At 47.4% G+C, this 23,746-nt stretch overlaps 3 protein-coding genes and 1 long non-coding RNA gene across 4 annotated transcripts in view; 3 read left to right on the top strand and 1 right to left on the bottom strand.

The window, feature by feature from the left end:
* The window catches only part of heatr5a (HEAT repeat containing 5a), a 45,592-nt gene extending 35,963 nt beyond the window's left edge, over positions 1-9,629 (bottom strand). The window contains 8 exon segments of the mRNA XM_032499799.1: positions 120-309; positions 910-1,059; positions 1,436-1,544; positions 2,834-3,045; positions 6,979-7,028; positions 7,031-7,210; positions 8,230-8,309; positions 9,490-9,629. Coding sequence (XP_032355690.1) covers positions 120-309; positions 910-1,059; positions 1,436-1,544; positions 2,834-3,045; positions 6,979-7,028; positions 7,031-7,115 — 796 coding nt within the window. The 5' untranslated portion in view covers positions 7,116-7,210; positions 8,230-8,309; positions 9,490-9,629.
* A 1,817-nt stretch (positions 9,630-11,446) lies between these two features.
* Positions 11,447-18,483, top strand: hikeshi (heat shock protein nuclear import factor hikeshi). Its single transcript, XM_032499801.1, has 4 exons — positions 11,447-11,542; positions 12,548-12,682; positions 12,741-12,965; positions 18,231-18,483. The coding sequence occupies exons 1-4, from the start codon at positions 11,447-11,449 to the stop codon at positions 18,477-18,479; spliced, it is 705 nt and encodes a 234-aa protein (XP_032355692.1). The 3' UTR covers positions 18,480-18,483.
* Positions 15,645-16,344, top strand: LOC116670617 (uncharacterized). The gene is made up of 2 exons (XR_004327071.1): positions 15,645-15,689; positions 15,895-16,344. It is a non-coding gene; the product is annotated as an uncharacterized LOC116670617 (long non-coding RNA).
* A 1,960-nt stretch (positions 18,484-20,443) lies between the features above and the next one.
* The window catches only part of LOC116670553 (4F2 cell-surface antigen heavy chain), a 7,655-nt gene continuing 4,352 nt past the window's right edge, over positions 20,444-23,746 (top strand). The window contains exons 1-3 of the mRNA XM_032501127.1: positions 20,444-21,106; positions 21,897-22,088; positions 22,850-23,023. Coding sequence (XP_032357018.1) covers positions 20,761-21,106; positions 21,897-22,088; positions 22,850-23,023 — 712 coding nt within the window. The 5' untranslated portion in view covers positions 20,444-20,760. The remainder of the gene's footprint in view (positions 21,107-21,896; positions 22,089-22,849; positions 23,024-23,746) is intronic.

Below are 23,746 nucleotides of genomic sequence, written 5' to 3' on the forward strand. Positions count from 1 at the left end.
AAAATTAAAATTAAAAATTAAAATTTTAAAAAATGTGAATCAATTTTTTGTGATTCCATGAATAGATACTGAGTCAGTAGAGCCTGAATGGATTCTTTGCCCCCCCCACTGTTGCGTACCGGGGGCCTGGCGGGGGGGCGTCTGCCGGGAGGGCTCCACGGCTGCAGCCAGCAGAGTCCCCAGCAGCCTGGCGACTGACGCTCGGACGCTGTGGTTGGATCCCTCGAAGGCCCTGAAGCACAGCGAGGCCACGTTCTCCAGCTCGCTGGTCCACAGGAACCCCGCCTCCCTCTGCAGCTCCAGCAGGCACTGGGGGGGGGGGGGGCACACAGGACTTAAAGGGTTAATACGCAGTCCTATATCTTTTTGTGATTTGTAGACAACCTTGCCCCTTTTGTAAGACCTTTTTTAATTCTTTTTGTTTTGTGTGTGTGTGTGTGTGTGTGTTGTGGGTGTGTTTTGTGTGTGGTGGGTGTGTGTGTTTTTGTGTTTGGTTGTGTGTTTTTGGGTGTTTGTGTTTTGTGACACCGTCATTTTAAGGACATTTGTATCTTCTTGTTTTTTGGACTTGCAATTATTTTGTCTTGTGTGTTTTTTTGTTTGGTGTGTGTGTTTATCATGTATCTGTGTTTGGGGTTGTGTTTTTATAATCTCTTGTGGTTTGTGGCCATGCTTTTTTGGTTGTCCATTGTGTGTTTTGTTCCAAGGTTTGTGTGTGTGTTTTGTGGTGTGTGTTTGTGTGGTGTGTTGTGTTTTGTGTGGTGTTTGTGGGTGTTGCTTTGTGTGTGGTTGGTGTGGTCCTGTGTGTGTGGTGGTACTGTTGGGTGTGTGTGTGTGCGTGGTTTTTGTGGTTTTGTGTGTTTTGTGTGTGTGTGTGTGTGTGTGTGGTGTGTGTGGGGTCTCCGTTACCTCGGCAGCGGCGCAGCGTACCGCCATGGACCGGTCCGTCAGACAGGTCCTCGCCGCCTTGTAGACGTCTCGGTGACCCGGCGCGGCGCTGGCCCCCAAACCTCGCAGGATCTTCTCCAAGCTCCGCGTGATCTCGTACCGGCCCTGAGACTGAGAGAGAGGGACGGGGACGGGGACGGGGACGGGGAGTCACTTCCCTGCCGAGACGCTTCTTAAGACAGACAGACTGAGAGACAAAACAAAGAGACAGACAGACCGAAAGACAAACCGAGAGACAGACAGAGAGACAGACAGACCAAGAGACAAACAGAGAGACAGACAGAGAGACAGACAAACAGATAAACTGAGAGACAGAGAGACCTAGAGACAGACACACCGAGGAACAGACAGACTGAGAGACAGAAAAAAAGAAACAGACAAACCAAGAGACAAACAGAGAGACAGACAGACAGACTGAGAGATAAACAGACCGAGAGACAGATGGACAACATGAGAGACAGACAGACAGACTGAGAGACAGACAGACCTCGGCGGTCTTCATGGCCTTCAGCAGGTTGGACAGAGAGTCTCTGAAGGAGCCGATGAGCATCCGGCCGAGCTGCTCGAACAGAGACCCGAGACACGCGATGGCCGCCCTGAAACAGGAGGGACATCAGGACATTAGGACATGAGGACATCTGGACCTTAGTGGTCCCCTAATACTGTATCTGAAGTCTCTTTATATAGACCTTAGTGGTCCCTAATACTGTATCTGAAGTCTCTTTATATAGACCTTAGTGGTCCCTAATACTGTATCTGAAGTCTCTTTATATAGACCTTAGTGGTCCCTAATACTGTATCTGAAGTCTCTTTATATAGACCTTAGTGGTCCCTAATACTGGATCTGAAGTCTCTTTATATAGACCTTAGTGGTCCCTAATACTGTATCTGAAGTCTCTTTATATAGACCTTAGTGGTCCCTAATACTGTATCTGAAGTCTCTTTATATAGACCTTAGTGGTCCCTAATACTGTATCTGAAGTCTCTTTATAGACCTTAGTGGTCCCCTAATACTGTATCTGAAGTCTCTTTATATAGACCTTAGTGGTCCCTAATACTGTATCTGAAGTCTCTTTTATAGAGCCTTAGTGGTCCCTAATACTGTATCTGAAGCCTCTTTTATATAGACCTTAGTGGTCCCTAATACTGTATCTGAAGTCTCTTTATATAGACCTTAGTGGTCCCTAATACTGTATCTGAAGTCTCTTATATAGACCTTAGTGGTCCCTAATACTGTATCTGAAGTCTCTTTTATATAGACCTTAGTGGTCCCTAAACTGTATCTGAAGTCTCTTTATATAGACCTTAGTGGTCCCTAATACTGTATCTAAAGTCTCTTTATTAGACCTTAGTGGTCCCCTAATACTGTATCTCAAGTCTCTTTATATAGACCTTAGTGGTCCCTATACTGTATCTGAAGTCTTTATTTTAGCCCCTTAGTGGTCCCTAATACGGGATCTGAAGTCTCTTTATATGACCTTAGTGGTCCCCTAATACGTATCTGAAGTCTCTTTATATAGACCTTAGTGGCCCCTAATAATGTATCTAAATCTCTTTATAAGCCCTTTGTGGTCCCCTAATACTGTATCTGAAGTCTTTTTATATAGCCCTTAGGGGTCCCTAATACGATCTGAGAAGTATGTGCCATTCTGATTGTAGCTTTGAGGAGACTCAGAAATGGCCCCTTACGACATCATAAGGGGAAGATTCCAGATCGGCCCATCTGAGCTTTCATTCTCTCAAAGGCAGAGCAGGGTACCCAGGGCTCTCCATTTCTAGTCACTGGGGGGCCATAGGCAGGCTGGGGGGGGGCATATTAATGCTATAAAGGGACACTCTTTTCTCCGATCTTTTCCTGTGTGCCGTGAACGCATCTGGGACTTACAGCCGGGTCGGGAGTCCCGACGGAGAGTCGTCTTTGCTTCGGATGATGTCATTGCACCTGTCGACCAATAGGCTGGCAGCGATGGGGTCTCCCAGGCGGAAGAGCAGGGCCACGCAGTGGGCCAGCAGCCAGCGGGTGGGCGGGCCGGGGGAGCCAATCAGAACGTCCGATAGCTGCTCGACCAGGCGCCGCTGGTTCTGTCTGATCTCGGCCTGGAAGGAGACACGGACTCAGGGTTTCCCTCAGGGCCACATATTGTGTGTGTGTGTGTATATGTGTGTGTGTGTGTGTGTGTGTGTGTGTGTTTGTAGAGTGAGTGAGAGAGTGATGATGATTATCTTCAGAGTGAGTCGTGACTCTAGATCATAGTGTCTCCCTGTTTTTTTTGACCACGGTGTGTGTGGGGGAGTGTGTGTCTCTGTGGTGTGTGTGTGGAGTTGGGGTCTCTGTCTCTGTGTGTGTGTGTGTGTGTGTGTGTTCTGTCTGAGAGGTGGGTTTTGTGTGTGTCTGGGCTGAGTGTGGGTTGAAGTGTGGTGATGTGGTGTGTTGTGTGGGTGTGGGTGTGGGGAGTGTGTGTGTATGTGTGGTGGGTCCCGTCTGAGTGTGTGGTGTCCTGTTTTGAGTGGTGTGTGGTGGGGTGTGTGTTGTATATCTGTGTGTGTGTGTGTGTGGTGTGTGTGTCTGTGTGTTTGTGTATCTGTGTGTGTGTGAGTGTGTGTGTGTGTGTGTATAACAGAGGTGGGTGTTTGTTGTGTGAGTGTGTGAGTGTGTGTGTGTGTATAACAGAGTTTTGTTGTGTGTTGTGTGTGTGTGGACTTCCTCCTGCCCTGGGGCAGACCACGCTACCAACACCTTTCTTCCCCGTTTATTTTTTAATTTTTTTAACCTTCAAGGGGGATGGCGTCAACAAGTGGGTTTTTGCTTTTTTTTTACGTACCTCTTGCAGTTTGGGGAAGCCGAGGGGTTTGCCCCAAGATTTTGTTATTCTTTGGAATTAAAGGGATGGAGCTGTTTTTGGGATATGGGGGGGGGGGGTCACTGTACCCTGGGGGTTTTCCCAAAAGATTCCCAAAAGAAACAAACGAGGGGGTAAGCTGGCGGATTTTTAAAAGGATTTAACACGGAGATTGGCCCTACATTCCGTCTTTATCGGGGAAATGTCGTCATTGGGAACAAAAGGATAACGAGGCCAATGCTCGTTCCTCCCGAATATAATCAATAATTTAGGGTTTTTTTCCCCAAAATTGGCTAAAAGAAATCACACGAGAATATTGCGGTGGGGATTTAAAGTGTTCGGGGGGGACAAACAGGATTCGGGAAAAAAGGGGGGCGGGGATTTATAGTATATTAATGGGACGAATTTTGTCAACCAAAACATGCCATTAAGAGCTACCTGCCCCCCAAACTCTGGATCCTGACTGCAGGGTTCCCCCCAATTTTTTCCCTCGGGGTTTTTCCATGTGGTGGAAATGGGGGTTTTGGCCCACAAAAATGTGAAAGGGGCGGCCAAAGGTCCAAGGGGCCGTGCACGGGATGAGAACGCGTCGCCTGAGGGTTTTTGGTATAATGGAGTTTAACCATTGCTTAAAAGCAGTGGGCCCCATACCCCAAACTGTTAGAGAAAAAAAGGGGGGAAAAGGGGCCCTCGCCCACGCTCACCAAGAAAGGGAGCTATATGTCCAAATCTGCCCAATTTGGGAAGGCGGCCAAAATTTGTTTTCTTTTCCCCAAATATCTCCCACTCGTAAGAGGAAAAAAAAGGGTAACATCACGGTGAAAAGATTCGGAAAGGTTGAAGACTGAAGAGGTTCAAAAATACGGACGGGGCGTTTTTTGAAAATAGTCCCAAAGGACATAAATGAATTTCTGACCGATGTGGGGGGGGGTATTAAATCAATTTTGTAAGATGTGGTTGTAGGGGAAAAAAGGGGGGTTAAGTAATGAAAATTGTAAACCCGGGATGAATGCGAATTAAATTTTTAATGCAAAAAGAAATATTTGTAGGGGAAAAAGGGAACACTGAAAAAGACCCCAAAAAGATTTTAAAAAAGGGGATAAATAAAGAAAAATCGAAAAAGCAAATAAAATTATTTTAAATAAATGATATAAGAGGTCTGGAAGGAAATCGGTTAAGAGGGGAATTTAGCGGGAAGGGAAGGTAAATATTTTCCTTTAAAAGGCACAAGAATGCAAAAAACCTAATCATTTTTTTAAGATTTGAAAAGATAATTTTTCTGATGAGACAAAGATTTGGGGAAAAAGGTTGAGAACCAGGGGATGTGCTTCCCACAAAAAACCCCAGGAGGTAAGGTTTTTTATGGGGCAAAGCAAAAAAGCGCGGCCCGAGGGACTGTCTCCAAAGTATTAAAGGCTGGTTTTTCAGTTGGAACTTTTTTTCAAGTTTTTTTAATTACTTTTTTCTCATAATTTTTTCCTGATTTTGGAAACAACTTGCATTATACCAGCCTAAAAAAAAAACTTTGTGGGTTGAATGATCTAACCCTGGCTTTAACCCCCTACTTGGGTATTGAGAAAATTGTTTATAGTCTGAGCCCTGTGGACAGTTCTCGACCCCGCCAATTTTCTTAAGAAAAGGAAAGGGGGAGAGGTCATTTTCGTAAATTGGGCATGTCTATGCTCACCCGGATTGGGGGGGCGGGGTTGGAATTCATCTATGATTTTTTGCTCACTTCAATCCCCAAAAACCACACTCCTCGTAAATAAACTTTTAGATGAAATTCCGGTTTTTTAGCTTTCCATTTAAATTTTTTGAAAATAGGTCCAATTTGTTAAGTTTTAATCAAAAATTAGTCGACAAATTTTTTCAAAAAAAGGGGCACCTCGGGAATTTTTTTTCACCTTTTCTTTTCACTTTACCGGAGACTACCCCCCAGCTGGCCCTGTCATTTTTTAATTTGCTGACGACAAGCGCCTTGGGTTAAATTTAAATGTGACTTAGGTGCTACGAATGGATAAGCCTTTTTTGTTTCTGTGATTCATTTCCCGGAACTCAAAGTTTAAAAAACTAAAAAATTAATTTTAGTTACGGAAAATAAATCACAGCTAGGCAGTGGAAATCAAAAGGGAAAAGAAAAAGAGGAAACTACCATATTTGGGGGTTTTTTTAACGACGGCTAAAAATGGTCCCATCATGTTTCTTGATGAAAAATTAGTCCCGGGTCACTGTTTAGGAATTGCAGTCTTTTTAAAGTGAAAACGGGTGTGGTTAAAGTTTTTTATGTCAGTCAATTTTTGGGGTTTTGGGTTACTTGGGTGGGTGGGGGGGAAAAGTGGGGTAAGGGAAGGGGGATTTAAGGGTGACTAAAAAGGGGTTTGGGAAAAAGGTGGGAGAGTTAAATACGTGGATCAGGTAATTTAAGATCTTATAAAAATGACTCAAAAAAACGGGGACCCGGTCCCCTCTTAAGGTAACTGCCCAGGGGCTAGAGGAGTGGTAGGTAAAACCTCCCTTACCAACTAGAGGTACCTTTCTTTTATCCCTCAGCTATTAACAGCACAAAAAGCACTTTAAAAAAGTACTTGGATAAGTTTTTATTTATTTATTCTTCTTTTTTTTTTTTTTCCCTTGTTTATGTAAATTGTAGTGTATTTGTGGATTGTTTTTATTTTTTGGTTTTTTTGGGGAAGATGGCGAGGGTTTAGCACTGTAATTTTTTTTTTAAGGAAATAAAATTTACTTGACTTGACTTGACTTTTGGTGTGTGTGGGTGTGTGTGTGTGTGTGTGTGTGTGTGTGTGTGTGGTGTGAGTGTGTGTGTGTGAGTGTGAGTGTGTGTGTGGGTGTGTAGTGTGTGTGTGTGGTTGTGTGTGTGTATACCAGAGTGTGTGTGTGTGTGTGTGTGGTGTTGTGTGTATAACAGAGTGTGTGTGTGTGTGTGTGTGTTGTATACAACAGTGTGTGTGTGTTGTGTGTGTGTGTGTGTGTGTATACAGAGTGTGTGAGTGTTTTGTGATCTGTTTTGTGTGTGTGTGGTGTGTGGTGTGTGTGTATAACAGAGTGTGTGAGTGTGTGTGTATCTGTGTGTGAGTGTGTGTGTGTGTTGTGTGTGTGTGTGTGTGTGTGTGTGTGTGTGTGTGTGTTGTGGTGTGTGTGTTTTGTGTGTATCTATACTAGTGAGACTGACCCGGGGGGTGGGGGAGTCTTCTCTTCACTGGCTGAGCCACTGGAAGATGACTGAGGTCGCTGGTGTTCAGGCAGCTGGCTGCAGACCGCCTCGCTCAGCAGGAGGCTGGAGGTCTGCTCCATGCTGGTCTGCTCCATGCTGCTCTCCTCCTCCTCCTCTACTCCTCCTCTCCTCCTCTCCTCCTCCTCCGCTCAGCGTAGCCTCCCGCCCTGCGCCACCATTCCCCCAAATCCTGTCAGACGCAAACAGAAGGAGGAAACAGCTCAGACAACGTAAGAAAAAGGAGAAGAGGGTATGTCTGTGTGTGTGTGTGTGTTAGTCTGTGTGTGTGTGTGTGTGTGTGTGTGTGGTGTGTGTGTGTGTGTGTGTGTGTGTGTGTGTGTGTGTGTGTGTGCGCGTGTGTCTGCATGTTTGCGCGTGTGTGTATGTGCATGTGTCTTCTGTGTGTGTGCGTGCACGTATCTCTGCGTGTGTCTGTGTCCGTGTGTGTCTTCTGAGTGTGTGTGTGTGTCCGTTTGCATGTGTGTGCATGCATGTTTACGTGTCTTTGAGCGTGCGTGTCTTCTGTGTGTGTGTGTGTGCGTGCATGTTTGCGTGTGTCTGTGTGTGTGTGTGTGTGTCTTCTGTGTGCGTCTGTCTGTGTGTGCGTGCATGCGTGCGTGTGTCTGTGTGATGTCATCATGTTACACATGACTATGTTCCAGTGTCTTCTCTCCTCTGAGACAGGACCAGAATGTCTCTGAGTTGAGGACAGAACAAGACATCTGAGACATCTGAGACATCTGTAACATCTGAGAGTGATCTGAGAGACATCTGTAACATCTGAGACGTCTGAGAGACATCTGAGACATCTGAGACATCTGTAACATCTGAGAGACATCTGTAACATCTGAGAGACATCTGAGAGACATCTGTAACATCTGAGAGACATCTGAGAGACATCTGTAACATCTGAGACATCTGTAACATCTGAGAGACATCTGAGACATCTGAGACATCTGTAACATCTGAGAGAGATCTGAGAGACATCTGTAACATCTGAGACGTCTGAGAGACATCTGAGAGACATCTGTAACATCTGAGACATCTGAGAGACATCTGAGACATTAGAGATGTCTGAGAGACATCTGAGAGACATCTGTAACATCTGAGACATCTGAGACGTCTGAGAGACATCATAGGAGCAGTAACTGAGACAAGTGAGGTTCTGTGGGAACAGCCCAGCGAGCCGTCAACAGAACCGGAGCTCACCGGGACTCAGAAGGACGAGTCTGTCTGTCCCACTGGAGACGAGTCTGTCTGTCCCACTGGAGACGAGTCTGTCTGTCCCACTGGAGACGACAGAGCAGATCGGACCGGAACAGGACGGGGAGAAAGAGAGAGACGCTCAGAGAATATCTGAGAGACAGAAGCAGCTCATACATTATTCAACACACCCCCATTAACTAACACACACACACACACACACACACACACTGACACAAAGACAGACACCACACACAGATACACACACACACAACACACACAACACACACACAAAGACAGAAACACACCCCAACACACACCACCACACACACAACACAACGACACACATGACACACAGGTAACACACCACACACAAAACACACTACACACGACACACACACACTGACACAAAGACAGACACACACACAGATACACACACACACCACACAAAACCACTGAACAAAGACAACACACAACACACAACACACACAAGACAACACAAACCCCACATACACACACACACACCCCAAACACACACACTCACACTTACAGACTTCACACAGAAGCAGGAAGACTAAAAATAACCGTCTGTCTAAATTAAAACACTTTTAAACCAGTGTGTGTGTCTGTGTGTGTATGCTTCGCTGTGTGTGTGTGTTGCTTCCGTGTGTTGTGTGTGTTATGTGTGTGTTTTGTTTGTGTTTTGGTGGTTTGTGGTGTGTGTGTGTATGTGTGTGTGTATGTGTGTGTACTTAAACTGTTCTCATTATTAAATAGCATACAATACTCTCTCTCTATAGATAATTATCATATTTTCTCAGTGTTAACAGAAACAAAAACATGTAATATGATTAAAATAAGCGTCAAGTACCGATACAGGCGGATAACATGCACATAAAATATATCAATGCATCAATAAAATGTGACATTTATTATTTGGGATTTCTTAAACTCTCAAAACATTGCACCGAGTCTGGTTGACTGAACTTTACCTTCAGCAGAATGTAAACAGAGTCCCGTTTAACAGACACATTTAAAGACCTTTAAACGCAACATCGTTAGTACAACATGTACAGGAGTGTGTCAACAGCCGAAATTAAACAAAAACTAACATAACGTAACATAATAACGTGTTAACAGCTTCTTTATTCACGTTAATAATCCCATAACAGCAGCTAGCATCGGGTGGCTAGCCGGGGTTAGCTAGGTAACGGGCAGAAGTTAGGAGACCAACCGGAGATAAACCGGATAAACCGGACGGTTTACCTGCTAGTGTCCGTTAAACCCGTTAATCCGAAGCGTGAGTCCGTTCAGAAACAAAAGAGCAGAAAGTTAATTTCCGTTTGTTTTGACGCTCTTCACGCGACCGTCCAGCCGAGCTGCAGTAGCGCCACTGTCAAGTTAGCGGAAACCAACAGAACACACATCCGGTTGTCGAATTTCAAAATAAAACAACGATTGTTTTGGGGGGAAAAAACTTTTTTTTCGATTTAGAATCAAAATATGTATATGATTGGAATAGGAGAGAAGAGAGGGAGGAGGAGAGGAAGAAAGAGAGAGAGGGAGAGAGAGGGAGAGGGAGAGAGAGAGAGAGAGGGGGAGAGGGAGAGAGGGAGGAGAGAGAAGAGAGAGAGAGAGAGGGAGAGGAGAGAGAGAAGAGAGGAGAGAGAGGAGAGAGGAGAGGAGAGACAGAGAAGAGAGAGAGAGAGGGGAGAGGAGAGGGAGAGGACAGAGAGGAGAGAGAGAGGGGAGAGGGAGAGAGGGAGAGAGGGAGAGGGGAGAGAGAGAGAGAGAGGGAAGAGGAGAGAGAAGAGAGAGAGCGAGGAGAGTGAGAAGAGAGAGCAAAAGAGAGGAGGAGAGGTGTGAGAGGGAGGATAGAGAGTGGAGGAGATATGAGATAGGGGGTCGAGGGAGGAGAGAGAGGAGAGAGAGAATGAGAGGGGAGTAGAGGTCGAGGGAGAAGAGAGAGGGTGCTTGCGGGAATTGAGTAGTAGGATGAGAGGAAGTCAGAGAGAGAGAGAGAGGAGAGATGGAGAGCGGGGAGGGAGGAGAATAGAGAGAGCGAGTAGTAGAAGGGAATGAGAGATCAGAGAGATGCCGTATGTGATTAAGTAATATAAAAAAGACGTGAAAACACAGAATACATCCGGTTATTGATTTTCAAAATAAAATAATAATAATCTGTTGAAAAACAAAATCTACTTTTTTTTTAAAACATTTAATAATTTTCTAGGTGTACCATATGAAATCAAAACTGGGCTTTTTACCAAGTTCTTGTCACGTTTTTATCAGAGTTTTTGTCGCTTTCTGGAGAATTTGTTTTTATGATTTTGTCACTTTTATGAGATTTCTTTTGACAATTTCTTATGTTTTTGTCTCTTGTTTTTAACACACACAGTGCAAAACCTTTATTATCATACATACTGTATACATACATATTTATACATTTAAAAAAAGATAAAAAATTAATTAATTTTCATTAAATGTGCAAAATGTAAATGGTTTTATTTAATTAGCCTACTTGTAATACAGAATTCATAAGGACATACCAATGTCTTTATTATAATTTACTTCCCAATCGTGTGGCATTTTATTGCCACTTTAAAGATGTTTCACGACATTTGGGCTTTTATTCTTTATGAACCCCACTTCCGGTTGTGCTTGCTGGCTGATGAACGAATCATCGAGCGGCTGCGCCACCGACGATTTATCCCTGCGCTCTGTCTGCCAGGCGAACAAAAGTTGCTACCGAGTGCCGAGTTACCTATCCAAACACGTCATAATCACGGTTAAAAAAAAAGGGTTTGCTATCTCTGGATATTTCAAATGATAATGCGGTTAAAAAAAACAGGAACAGAGAGAGCAAAATTGGGCAACATGCGCCTGTCAGTCTATTAGCAGGGCAGAGTTTCCCCCTTCAATAGGCTGACAACCACCCGGGGCAGAGCGCAGAGCATTTACTACTCGAGCAGTTGGAGCCGAAACAAGCTCCAGAAGTTTCTACCGGTCCGTTACCGGCGGAACCACCACGGGGCTCGACTAGAAGTTTCTACCGGTCCGTTACCGGCGGAACCACCACGAGGCTCGACTAGAAGTTTCTACCGGTCCGTTACCGGCGGAACCACCACGAGGCTCGACTAGAAGTTTCTACCGGTCCGTTACCGGCGGAACCACCACGGGGCTAGACTAGAAGTTTCTACCGGTCCGTTACCGACCTGCCTTCATGAACAGCTCCACCGGCGGCGGGAGTCAGTCCTGTTTTACCGGTAACTTTAACACAAGTTCCGCCGAGTTCTTCGGTGAGGCGGATCAAACGGGTGTAACGCGGCATTTATACATACACACAGCCTGCATGTGAGAGTACGATCATGGGCGCCCGAGTCGTTTGGGGGGTTACTTCACTACGTATTGTATAGTAATTATACTGTGGTGGCTCCTTCTGCTACACCCTTATGTACACATGAAGCTAAAGCTAAAATGTTTACAATTAAAGGGGGCTGGATAACGGCTAAACGCTAACTGATAAGCATAGGTAAACGGATTACGGATCAAACGCATTACGCCAGGATGACGGCTAATGGCTAACGACTGACGGCTAACATTAACGGCTAACTCTTACGCTAACGGGTTACAGCTAATGGCTAACGACTGACGGCTAACGCTAACGGCTAACGGATTACGGCTAATGGCTGACGGCTAACGCTTCCGGCTACGGCTAACGCATACGCTAATGGATGACGGCTAGTGGCTAACGACTGACGGCTAACCCTAACGGCTACGGCTAATGGCTGACGGCTAATAGCTGACGGCTAATGCTAACGGCTAACGGTTAGTGTCAGTTGAGGCTAGAAAGGATACAGCAATGGAAAAATATCGTGATTTGGATTGAAATACAAAAAAGAACAGCGTTTTCCTGGGTGCAAATATTAGTTATTAGTAGTGTACGTGTGTGTGTGTATATCTATTTTTTTCCAGCACATAAACATCAAATTAATTTTTACTAAAATGTAAATAATTTTTTTTTAAAAAGTAACAAATACATTAAAAAATTAAGACGAAAAGCGGTACATGTGGCCATAAAATCTCGTTTAGTCGGAGGTTTTAAGGGGAAAAGCTGCTGTTTCCACGAATTTAAAATATTTTTGTCTTCTTTATTTTCAGCATTTTAAAATAGTTCAATATATAATAATAATAATAATATATATATATTTTATTGTCATCATCAAGAGAGAAGACAAAGCCCCGTGTGAGCGTCCCCGGCGGCCGCACGAGGAGCAACGGTGTTGTGTCACACGTAACCCCGTCCCGTCCACGTACCCCCCAGCGGAGAGGTCAGGGTTGTCTGGGTGGCCGGAAGGCTGCCGGCTCCGCGCTGGTGCAGGCAGACCGGACGCTGGTCCAGGTCTCTCCGGACAAGTTCGTGTCGACACTGACGGGACTACGGAGAGCGGTGAACCACGTGCGTGGTGGTCTTATGATGGGCACGGTTGCCTATTCCCCGCCGCGGACGGGGGGAGTTGCGGGGGCGCGGGTCTTTTTTTTCTAATTCTCTGTCCGGACCCCCGGCCAGCCGGCGCTCCCCCCTGTGTTGGCAGCAGCCTGCCGGCTTCATCACCAACGACAAGCCCAGCGCCATCTTTAAGATCTCGGGTGAGGGGGGGGCGAGGTCGGGGGCGACCACGTCCGGCATGATGGCCGCCTCGTCTCTGTCGCCCTCCGTGGCTCAGGTCGGTGAGACAGATGTCCCCTGTGTCCTAACACGCTAAATACAGGGAGAGACACAAAGGGGGGAGGGGAGGGACCAGAGAGGCACAGATGGCTCCCCTGTGTTGTAACACGATAAATACAGGGAGAAGAGGAGTGAGAGACACAGCAGAGGGGGAGGGAGAGGACAGTGGGAGAGGACAGGGCGGGGGATGAAGAGACAGAGAGAGAGACAGAGGTGTCCCACAGTCATACACTAAATACAGTGGGGAGGAGAGGGAGAGACGGAGAGGAAGCAGGAGAGGAGAATGGGGAGAGAGAGAGAGGACTGAGAGATGAGAGACAGATGTCCCACGTGTCCTAACACGCTAAATACAGGGAGAGACAAGGAGGAGAGAGTACCACCCAAAGAGTAGGAGAGTGAGGACAGAGAGAGACAGAGGTCCCCCATGTCTACACGCTAAATACAGGGAGGAGACACAGGGGGGGAGGGGGTAGGGAGAGGACAGAGAAAACAGAGAGAGAAAGATGTGTCCCACTTGTCCTACGCTAAATACAGGGGGACTCGAGAGAGTGAAGAGGAGAGAGGAGAGAGATGAGGCGAGAGAGAGAGGCCACGAGGGGGAGGGAGAGGAGAGGGGGTGAGGGGAGCGAGAGAGGATGAAGAGAGAGACAGATTTTTGTTTTTTTCCCACGTTGTCATCCTAAACACGCTCTAATTACAGGGAGAGGACAAAGAGGGGGAGGGAGAGGACAGAGAGAGGGAAGAGAGAGAAGACAAGAGAGAGACAGATGTCCCCGGTGGCCTACAACACGCAACAATACAGGGAGAGACACAAAGGGGGAAGGAGAGACAGAGAGAGACAGATGTCCCCTGTGTCCTACACACTAATACAGGGCGAGAAAGGACACAGCGGGGTTAGGAGGGAGGGACAGAGGAGAGAACAGATTGTCCCACGTTGGGTCCTAACACGCTAATAAGCGAGAGACAACCACAGAGGGGGAGGGAGGGAGAGAGAGAAGAGAAGGGACCAGAGAGAAGAGACAGATGTCCCACAGTCCTAAACACTAAATACAGGGGGAGGAGAGAGGAGATGAGAGAGACAGATGTCCCACGTGTCGTAACACGCTAAAAGACAGGGGAGAGACACAAAAGGGAGGAGGAGAAGAGACCAGAGAGAGGGGGGGGGTGTGGGGGGGAGACAGAGGATGAGAACAGATGTCCCACATGTCTAAACACGCTAAAATACAGGCGAGAGACACAGAGGGGAGGGAGGAAGAAGAGGAGAGGAGGAGAAGAGAAGAGAGAGACCAGATGTCTCCACATTGTCCAACGATTAAATACAGGCGAGAAAGAGGAAACAGAGGGGGAGGGGAGAAAGAGAGAGAGAGAGAGAGGACGGACAGGAGAGGGGGAACGAGACAGGAGGGACAGACAGAGTGTCCAATGTCCTAACACCGCTAAAAAATACAAGCTGGCAGAGGAGGGGTGAAGAGACGGGGAAACAGCACCCACGGAGGGAGCGGAGAGACAGCAGAGAGAGAGGAGAGAGACAGAGAGAGACAGGACAGTGCCCACAGTCCTAACACGCGTTAAAATAAGGGAGGACACACACGGCGGGAGGGGGGAGAGAGAAGACTGAGAGAGGAGACAGGAGAGACATGATGTCCCACATGTCCTAACGCTAAATACAGGGGGGGGGGGGAGATGAGAGAGAGAGATGAGAGAGGGTTGATCGTCCCACGGGGTTCCTAACACGCTAAAATAAGGGAGAGATCACAGAGGGCGGAGGGAGAAGAGAGAGACAGGAGAGAGACAGCAATGGGTCCCACGTGTCCTAACACGCTACAAATTACAGGGAGGGACACAGGGGGGAGGGGAGAACCGGCCGTAGCAAGAGACGAGACAGATGTCCCACATGTATAACGCTAACTGCAGGGGCCGAGAGGAGAGAGACTGAGAGAGACAGATGTCCCACGTGTCCTACCACACTACATACAGGGCGAGACGAGACAGACATCAGAGGGGTCAGGAGAGACAGAGAGAGACAGATGTACACGTGTCCTAACAAGGATTTAAATACAGGGGATGCGACACAGAGGGGACGGTGGAGAAAGAAGAAGAAGGAGAAAGAAACAGAGTGAGAGGAAAGATGTTCCCACTGGTCCTAACGCTAAATACAGGGGAGAGAAGGAGGAGAGAGATGAGGAGAGACAGGAGTCCCACGGTCCTAACAAGCATATAAATACAGGGAGAGACACAGAGGGGGAGGGAGAGACAAGCCAGAGAGGACAGATTGTCCCAATGTCCTAACACGCTAAAAATAAGGAGAGAGACCAGAGGTTGGAGGGAGAGAGAGAGAGAGAGGACAGATGTCACACTAGTACTAACGCTAAATAAGGGGGGGGGAGAAGATGAGAGACAAGAGAGACAGATGTACCAGTGTCCTAACACGCTAAATAAAGGGGGGAGGAGAGAAGACTAGAGAGACCAGATGTCACACGGTCATCACACGCTAAAATACAGGGAGGAGAGAGAAAGAGGCCAACAGAGGGGTGAGGGAGAGGGACTCAAGAGAGACAGATGTCCCATGTGTCCTAACACGCTAAATACAGGGAGAGACACAGAGGGGGAGGGGGAGGAGAGACCTGAGAGACGACTGTCCAATGTGTCCTAACACGCCTAAATACAAGGAGGAGAAGACAGATGTCCCAACCGTGTCCTAACACGCTAAATACAGGGAGAGACATAGAGGGGGAGGGTGAGACAGAGAGAGACAGATGTCCCATGTGTCCTAACACGTTAAATACAAGGAGAGAGACAGATGTCCCACGTGTCCTAACATGCTAAATACAGGGAAAGACAGAGAGGGGGAGGGAGAGACAACACAGAGAGAGGACCAGATGGCCCTGTGTCTAAAAGCTAAAAAATACAGGGAGAGAGATCGCTAGAGGGGTGGAGGGGAGGGGAGACAGAGAGAGACAGATGTCTCACGTGTCCTAACACTAAATACAGGGAGAGACACAGAGGGGGAGGGAGAGACAGAGAGAGACAGATGTCCCCTGTGTCCTACACACTAAATACAGGGCGAGACAGAGAGGGAGAGAGAGACAGATGTCCCACATGTCCTAACACGCTAAATACAGGGAGAGACACAGAGGGGTAGGAGAGACAGAGAGAAACAGATGTCCCCTGTGTCCTACACACTAAATACAGGGAGAGACACAGAGGGGGAGGAGAGACTGAGAGAGACAGATGTCTCACGTGTCCTAACACGCTAAATACTGATTCATAGGAAGAAAGTCCTTCAGCAGGGACGTGTGCAGAGACACTTTGCAGGACAGGGGGTCAAGTTTAAAAAAAAAAAAAAAAAAAAAAAAAAGGGGCAATAATTAATAAGTAACTTTATTTATAAACAAAATGTAAACAAAAAGGTCTATATTACCACAACTCTGACTTCTGACTCTCAGAAAGGGGGGGGGAGAGACAGAGGGAGGGTGGCGGGGAGAGAGAGAGGCTGAAGAAGAGAGAGAGAGAGAGGGGGAGGGAGGGAGGGAGGGGCTTGGAAATTTGTCTAAAGAAACCAAAGTTCAGATTTCTTTTTTCATGCGGAATGACTTCTTACAGAGACACTTGTGATCATAGCTCTAGTACCCCCCCCTAGTAACCCCCCCCAGCTAACCCCCCCCAGTAACCCCCCCTCCCTCAGTTAACCCCCCAGTAAACACAAGATTAAACTAATTAAAGAAACCCCCCCAAAAAATAATCGACAAAGGCATTATGAAAAATGAGAAAGAACTTCGGGAAAAGTTAGAAAACGTCATAAAAGGACAAAAAATGTCGGAGAAAGCGTCAATTTGACGCAATGACATCATGTAGGGCTGCACAATTAATCGAATTTTAATCGCGATCACGATTTGGACTTCCCACGATCAAATTTGCGTGATCGAGCGATTATTTTTTATAAAGCGTCATTTCATAGAACGCTCCGGGTTTTTTGCAAAGCCAATCTCCCGCTCCGTTAACCCGTCTGCTCATGAGCCAATCAGAGTAGTTCCCTGCACCCCGTGCAGCTAAGTTTCTAGATGGAGACAGTCCCAGAGGACAGAGGGACGGGAGGACAACTCAACAGATAGCAGTCGGTAATACGTCGGTCTCAAGGTTTACCAGTTTACCAGTAAACGCAACACTTTGTCCCATTTGTTGTTTTTCAGACAACAGCAGTGACCAGTGCTAGTCGGTGCTAGTTAGCGTCTGTTAGCTGTTAGCTAGTTAGCGTCTTTGGTTAGGGGTCTGTTAGCTCCCTCTAGGACGCACGGTGCTAATGTCCTCGCATCCGCTGCAATGCATGTTTATATGGATACGGTTTAATTTTGCGTTACATGACCCATTTCGTCTGTAAAGCCGTGTCTGTGTGGGATCTTTCTACGCTCTCTCGTCCTAACTCTCTCTCCTCTTACTCTCCGCGCCCCGCCACACAGCGCCCGCCGGTCCACACTTCTGATGTTTGTCTACAGTTTTAATTTTTCATTAACACAGCTGTATATTGTTAAGTATGAGGGGGCAAACCTGTATTTGTACCAGTGTTTCCGCGGGTAACTGTTATCGCGGCCGCTACGGCGAAGAACACAGAAGAAGTTTTTGAATGCAGCTAACTTCAGTTGGTAGAGTCACAGCGTGGGAGACGGAGCTGCTGGACCGTAGCCTGGACCAGGACCAGGACCTGGACCAGGACCAGAGATGTGACCCATGGCCAGAACATCATAGTTCATAAAAATGCAGCGCAGTGAAGATACAGACGTTTCATACACACGCCGTGTGTATCCGCCGTTCGACCCGTGCTGGACCCGTTCATAATGACCAGCCGTCTCTCTGGGAGTAGCGTCCATCACCACCCCCCCCCCCCCCCCCCCATCACCCCCCCCCCCCCCCCCCCCCCATCACACTCCCTCTCCAGTTATAAACAGCCTATGTGACAATAAAATTTGTTTTGGTTAAAATCAACAAATAATCGTGAGAATAATCGCGATCAAAATTTTGATCAAAATAATCGCGATTATCATTTTGGCCATAATCGTGCAGCCCTAACATCATGTAAACGTACTTGTTACCCCCCCCCCCCCCCCCCCCCCCAAAAAACAACAGAAAAAATAATTGACAAAGACTTGTAAAAAGTGTGAAAGAACTTCGGGAAAGTTAGAAAATATCGGAGAAAGCGTCAGTGTGACCCGAGGACAGCCCGTGTACATGAGTAAATGTACTCCCCCCCCCCCCCCCCCCCTGCAGGTGGGCGTGTCGGTAGGAGGCTCTGGACCAGCTGGCGCAGCAGATACCCGTCTCCAGCGCGGCCGTGTCCACCGTGGACTCGTTCCTGCTCTTCACCCAGAAGATGTTGGACAGCCTGTTCAACTTCTCGGCGTCCTTCGCCGTGACGCCGGCCCAGATGGAGCCCGGGTCCTCGGAGACCTTCGTCCCCTCCAGCTGCCTCCTCCGGTGGTACGAGAACTTCCAGCGCAGGCTGAACCACAACCCCAACTTCTGGAAGACCTGACCCCACAGAGTAGAGACAGTTCCACAGTGCCTACAGCACGGGGGGGGGGGGAGAAGGTAGAGTAGTGAGTAAGAAATCCAGTTGAGGAAAAATGTTGGGAAATTCCTCATCAGAGATGCAATTACAACCCCCCCCCCCCACAACACACACACACATTCTCTCTCTCACACACACACACACACACATTCTCTCTCACACACACACACACACACTCTCTCACACACACATTCTCTCTCACACACCACACACACACACTCTCTCACACACACATTCTCTCCACCACACACACACACCATCTCTCTCACCACACACACACACACACACACTCTCTCACACACACATTCTCTCACACACACACCACACACACACACACATTCTCACACACACCACACCTCTCAACACGCACACACACACACACACACACACTCTCTCACAAACCACACATTCTCTCTCACACACACACACACTCTCACACACCATTCTCTCACACATCACACACACACACAACTCTCTCTCACACTCTCTCACACACGCACACACACACACACTCTCTCACACAGCACACCACCACAAACGCTCCACACTCTCACACACACTCTCACACTCACACGCCACACTCTCACACTCACACACCCCACACACACTCTCTCACACACTCTCCACATCACACACACCCCACACACGACACCCCTCACTCCACACTCTCTCCACACACACACACACACTCTCTCTCACACTCTCTCACACCCGCGCAAAACACACACACACACACCACACACACTCTCTCACACATCCACACACACAAACACTCTACTCTCACACACACCTCACCTCACACCGCACACACACACTCACACCCCTCACCACGCACACACACACACACACACACACACACACACTCACACTCTCTCTCTCTCTCTCTCTGTCTCTCTCTCTCACACACTCACACACTCTCTCTCACACACACACACCACTCACTCTCTCTCTCTGTCTCTCTCTCTCACACACTCACACACTCTCTCTCACACGCACACACACAAACACTCTTTCCACACACACACACACACACACACACACGCGTGCGCGCGTCCCGTGATGTTATTTACAGCCTGTCACACTTTGTAGTTGATGAAAAGACGTTAAAGGATCTTTGGAAACAGCAACGCTCGTTTCTTGTGATATTAAAAATAAAAACATAATTCCACCTTTTTCTCAGATATCTCCGTTGGGTTTTTATTCTATAGAGCAGCAACCAGTGGTGCAGTCTAATGTGTGAAATGTCTTTTATAGACCCATCAATTCTTTTAACCCCCCCGCTGTCCTCTTTAATAAATGTCTATATCTGAAATATGAGTTCCTTTTTAACCAAATTCCCATAAAATAGATTCCTTCCAACGCTTTTTTCATTCCTCTGATCTCAACTATTAGTCACAATAATTCATAATTTCTGCTTTTTTAAGTCTAATATTAGATATAATTCATATATAAATGAGGATTATTGACCATGAATTCCAAAAAGGGGTAAAACTAGGAAGGTGGTGGTGGTGGTGGAAACTAAAAAAAAAAAGAGTCTGAAAAAGGGACAAAATGTCAGATTTTTGTACGTTTTTGAGGAAACGCAAAGGGTTAATTAGTTGTGTTTTTGCCCGTCACTGTAGATTTTTATAGAGTCTATGGATTTTAATGTATAGTTTGTAAGCATTTTATTGTTGAATGCAAAATATTCCCAATATGTTTCCCTAGAGGAGACTCAGAGGTTGGTGGACACTCTGAGTTCCCACAGTTCCGACGGACTTGAAGGCATCATCAGCTGCAGCGTTGCAGACAGTGTAGTTATAGTTTGTAAGTATGTTATTGTTGAATGCACAATATTATCTATATTCTATTATCAGAATTTTCCGACATTTTTGTCACTTTTTCAATGTTTTGGGCGCTTTTTTAATTTATTTTTCCAAAGTCATTTGATATTTCTCATGTTGACATTTTCAGCTTATTTCAAAGGCCCGTTATTTGTGATTAAAAAAAAACTGAAAACGGGTCAAATTTGACCCGAGGACAAAACAACATGAGGGCTAGAGGAGACTCTGAGAGGTTTGCGGACACTCTGAGTTCCCATAGTTCCGACAGACTTGAAGGCATCACTAGCTGCAGCGCTGCGGACAGACAGACAGAGACAGACGGAGACAGACAGGTTTTAGGACACGAGTGACGGTGCAGAACCGACCGGCCCTGTGATTCTTTTATCGGGTTAATTACCGGGACGTTAACGGATCTGGCCGGTATGACCACGGAGGAGACCAACGTGGACCTGCAGGAGGCTCCGGATCAAACCAAAGACCCTGATCCGAAGGAGGCGGCGGAGGATCCCGCTCCGGTCTCCGCGGATGCTGATGCAACGGAGGCCGATGTGAGCGAGGCGGACCTGGACCAGGAGGAGCAGGAGAAGCTGCCGATGACCGGAGGAGGAGACCGGGCCGAGGCCGTCGGGGCGGAGAACGGCTCCGTGAAGCTGAAGATGCCCGAGGAGGAGCAGGAGGAGCAGGGGGAGAAGGAGGAGAAGGAGGAGGAGCAGGTGAAATTCACCGGGCTGAACAAAGAGGAGCTGCTGAGGGTGGCCGGGACTCCGGGTGAGGAGGGGCCCAACACACACACCAGACACCACAGACACACACATACACGACACACACACACACACACACAGACACACACAGACACACACATACACAGACACCCACACACACACACACAGACACCACACACACACACACAACACACAACACCACACATACACAAACACACACCCACACCACACACAACACACACACACACAGACACAACCACACCCACACACACACCAGACACCACACAGACACACACACACCACAACCACACACACACACACACACACACACACAGACACACACATACACCACACACACACACACACAACACACACACACAGAGAGAGACACACACACACACACACACACACACACACACACACCACACATACACACCACAGACAGACTCTCAGGTTAACAGTTATCATTGTAGAAACGAACTGTAACATATGTGTGTGTCTCTCTCTGTCTGTCTTGTGTGTGTGTTTGCGTGTGTTGGTTGTGGTGTCTTGTTTTCTGTGTTTCTTCCCCTCTCCCTCGTGCCTCTCTCTTCTGTGTCGTCTGTGTGTTGTGTGTGTGTCTCTGTGTGTGTGTGTGTCTCTCTCTCTCTCTGTTGTGTGTTGTGTCTGTCTCTGTGTGGTGTGTGTGTCTGTGTTCTCTCTCTGTCTGTGTTTGTGTGTGTGTGTTGTTGTGTGTTTGTGTGTGTGTGTGTGTGTGTGTGTGTCTCTCTCTCTGTGTGTGTGTGTGTGTTGTGTGTGTGTGTGTGTGTGTGTGTGTGTGTGTGTGTGTGTGTCCAGCTGGGTGCGGACCCGCTGGGCCCTGCTGGTGGTGTTCTGGCTGGGCTGGTTGGGGATGTTTGGGGGGGCGGTGCTCATCATCCTGCAGGCGCCGCGCTGCAGAGACCTGCCCCCCACCGAGTGGTGGAGCGGGGGCCCGCTGTACCGGATCGGGGACATCCGGGTCTTCAGTCCCACCGGAGACCTCAAGGGTGAGAACACACACAGACGGGTGTGTGTGTGTGTGCGTGTGTGTGTGCGTGTGTGCGTGTGCGTGTGTGTGTGTGCGTGTGTGTGCGTGTGTGTTGTGTGTGTGTATGTGCGTGTGTGTGCGTGTGTGTGTGTGTGTGTGTGTGGTCACGTTGACTACTGATTTACCTGAGGATGAAGACATGAACTTCATTAATAAATCAGAAATTATGATGATGAAATGCTCAAATTGATGCATTAATAAACGCATTGTTCCTGCATAAAGTCATGCAGGAGATACTATAAAATAAAATAAATAAAAGGGATAATGTAGTCGCTACGACAACCGCCTCACTCTACATCATCCCACTTATTACATGGCAAATAAATCAATAATTTTACCCACAATATTGATTTAAATATGGGTAATAGCATAGACTGTATCATATTAATTATAATTAATATGACGCAGTCTATGGGTAGAAGACTATCATTTTATAAGATATATATATATATATATATGTGTGTGTGTGTATTTTGGGTATGTTTGACTAGTGTAAAGCACATTTGCATATTAAAATTAATTTTCCAAGAAACCTTTGATGCATAAAAAGGAACTTTTCCAAGTAGTGTGTTGTAAAATGCTCCTTTTCCTGGACTACAGGGAGAGAAGTAGAAGGAAGGGTCGGCACGAAGCTAACGCTACGTCTCTGATATCTGTTTGCCCCCCCCCGTCCCCGTCCCCCGTCCCCGTCCCCCCCGCCCCCGTCCCCCCCCCCCCCCAGCGTGGAGCAGAAGCTGGGCAGTCTGTCCCAGCTGAAGGTCCGGGGTCTGCTGCTCGGTCCGGTCCACGTGGCCCCCCCAGACGAAGCCGTGAGTCTGAGGTTCGAGGAGATTTCCCCCGAGCTCGGGACCCTGGAGCAGTTCAGGAGCCTGGTCCAGGCCGCCCACAGGAAGGGTGAGGACGGGTCCACATACAAGTACACACATGTACACACAAGTACACATAGCAGGAAACATTAGGACTGAGAAGGAGTAACCAGGTCTGAACGTTCCTCTGAGCTTAACCCTCATGTTGTCCTCCCGGGTCAAAAAGACTTTTCAGACTTTTCTTTAGTTTCCACCACCACCACCTTACTAGTTTTATACTTTATGGAATCCATGGTCAATAACCCTCATTTATATAGAATTATACCTAATATTAGAGTTAAAAAAGCAGAGATTATGAATTATTTTGACTAATAGTTGAGATCAGAGGAATGAAAGAGCGTTGGAAGGAATCCATGTTTATGGTAATTTAGTTAAAAAGAAACTCAGATTTCAGATATAGACATTTATTAAAGGGTCAGATTTGACCCGGGACATGTCTCTGTGTCTCCATGTCTCTGTGTCTCCATGTCTCTGTGTCTCCATGTCTCTGTGTCTCCATGTCTCTGTGACTCTGTGTCTCTGTGTCTTTGTGTCTCTGAGTGTCTAACTCTGTTAATGCTGTGTGGACTAGCGGGACCCTCCTCTGCAGGGCTGTGGAGAAGGTCTGGACTAGCTGGACCCTCCTTTGCAGGGCTGTGGAGGAAGTCTGGACTAGCGGGACCCTTCTCCGCAGCGCTGTGGAGGAGGTCTGGACTAGAGGGACCCTCCTTTGCAGGGCTGTGGAGGAGGTTTGGACTAGCGGGACCCTTCT

Source organism: Etheostoma spectabile, chromosome 20 (assembly GCF_008692095.1).
Source record: "Etheostoma spectabile isolate EspeVRDwgs_2016 chromosome 20, UIUC_Espe_1.0, whole genome shotgun sequence".
Lineage (NCBI taxonomy): Eukaryota > Metazoa > Chordata > Actinopteri > Perciformes > Percidae > Etheostoma > Etheostoma spectabile.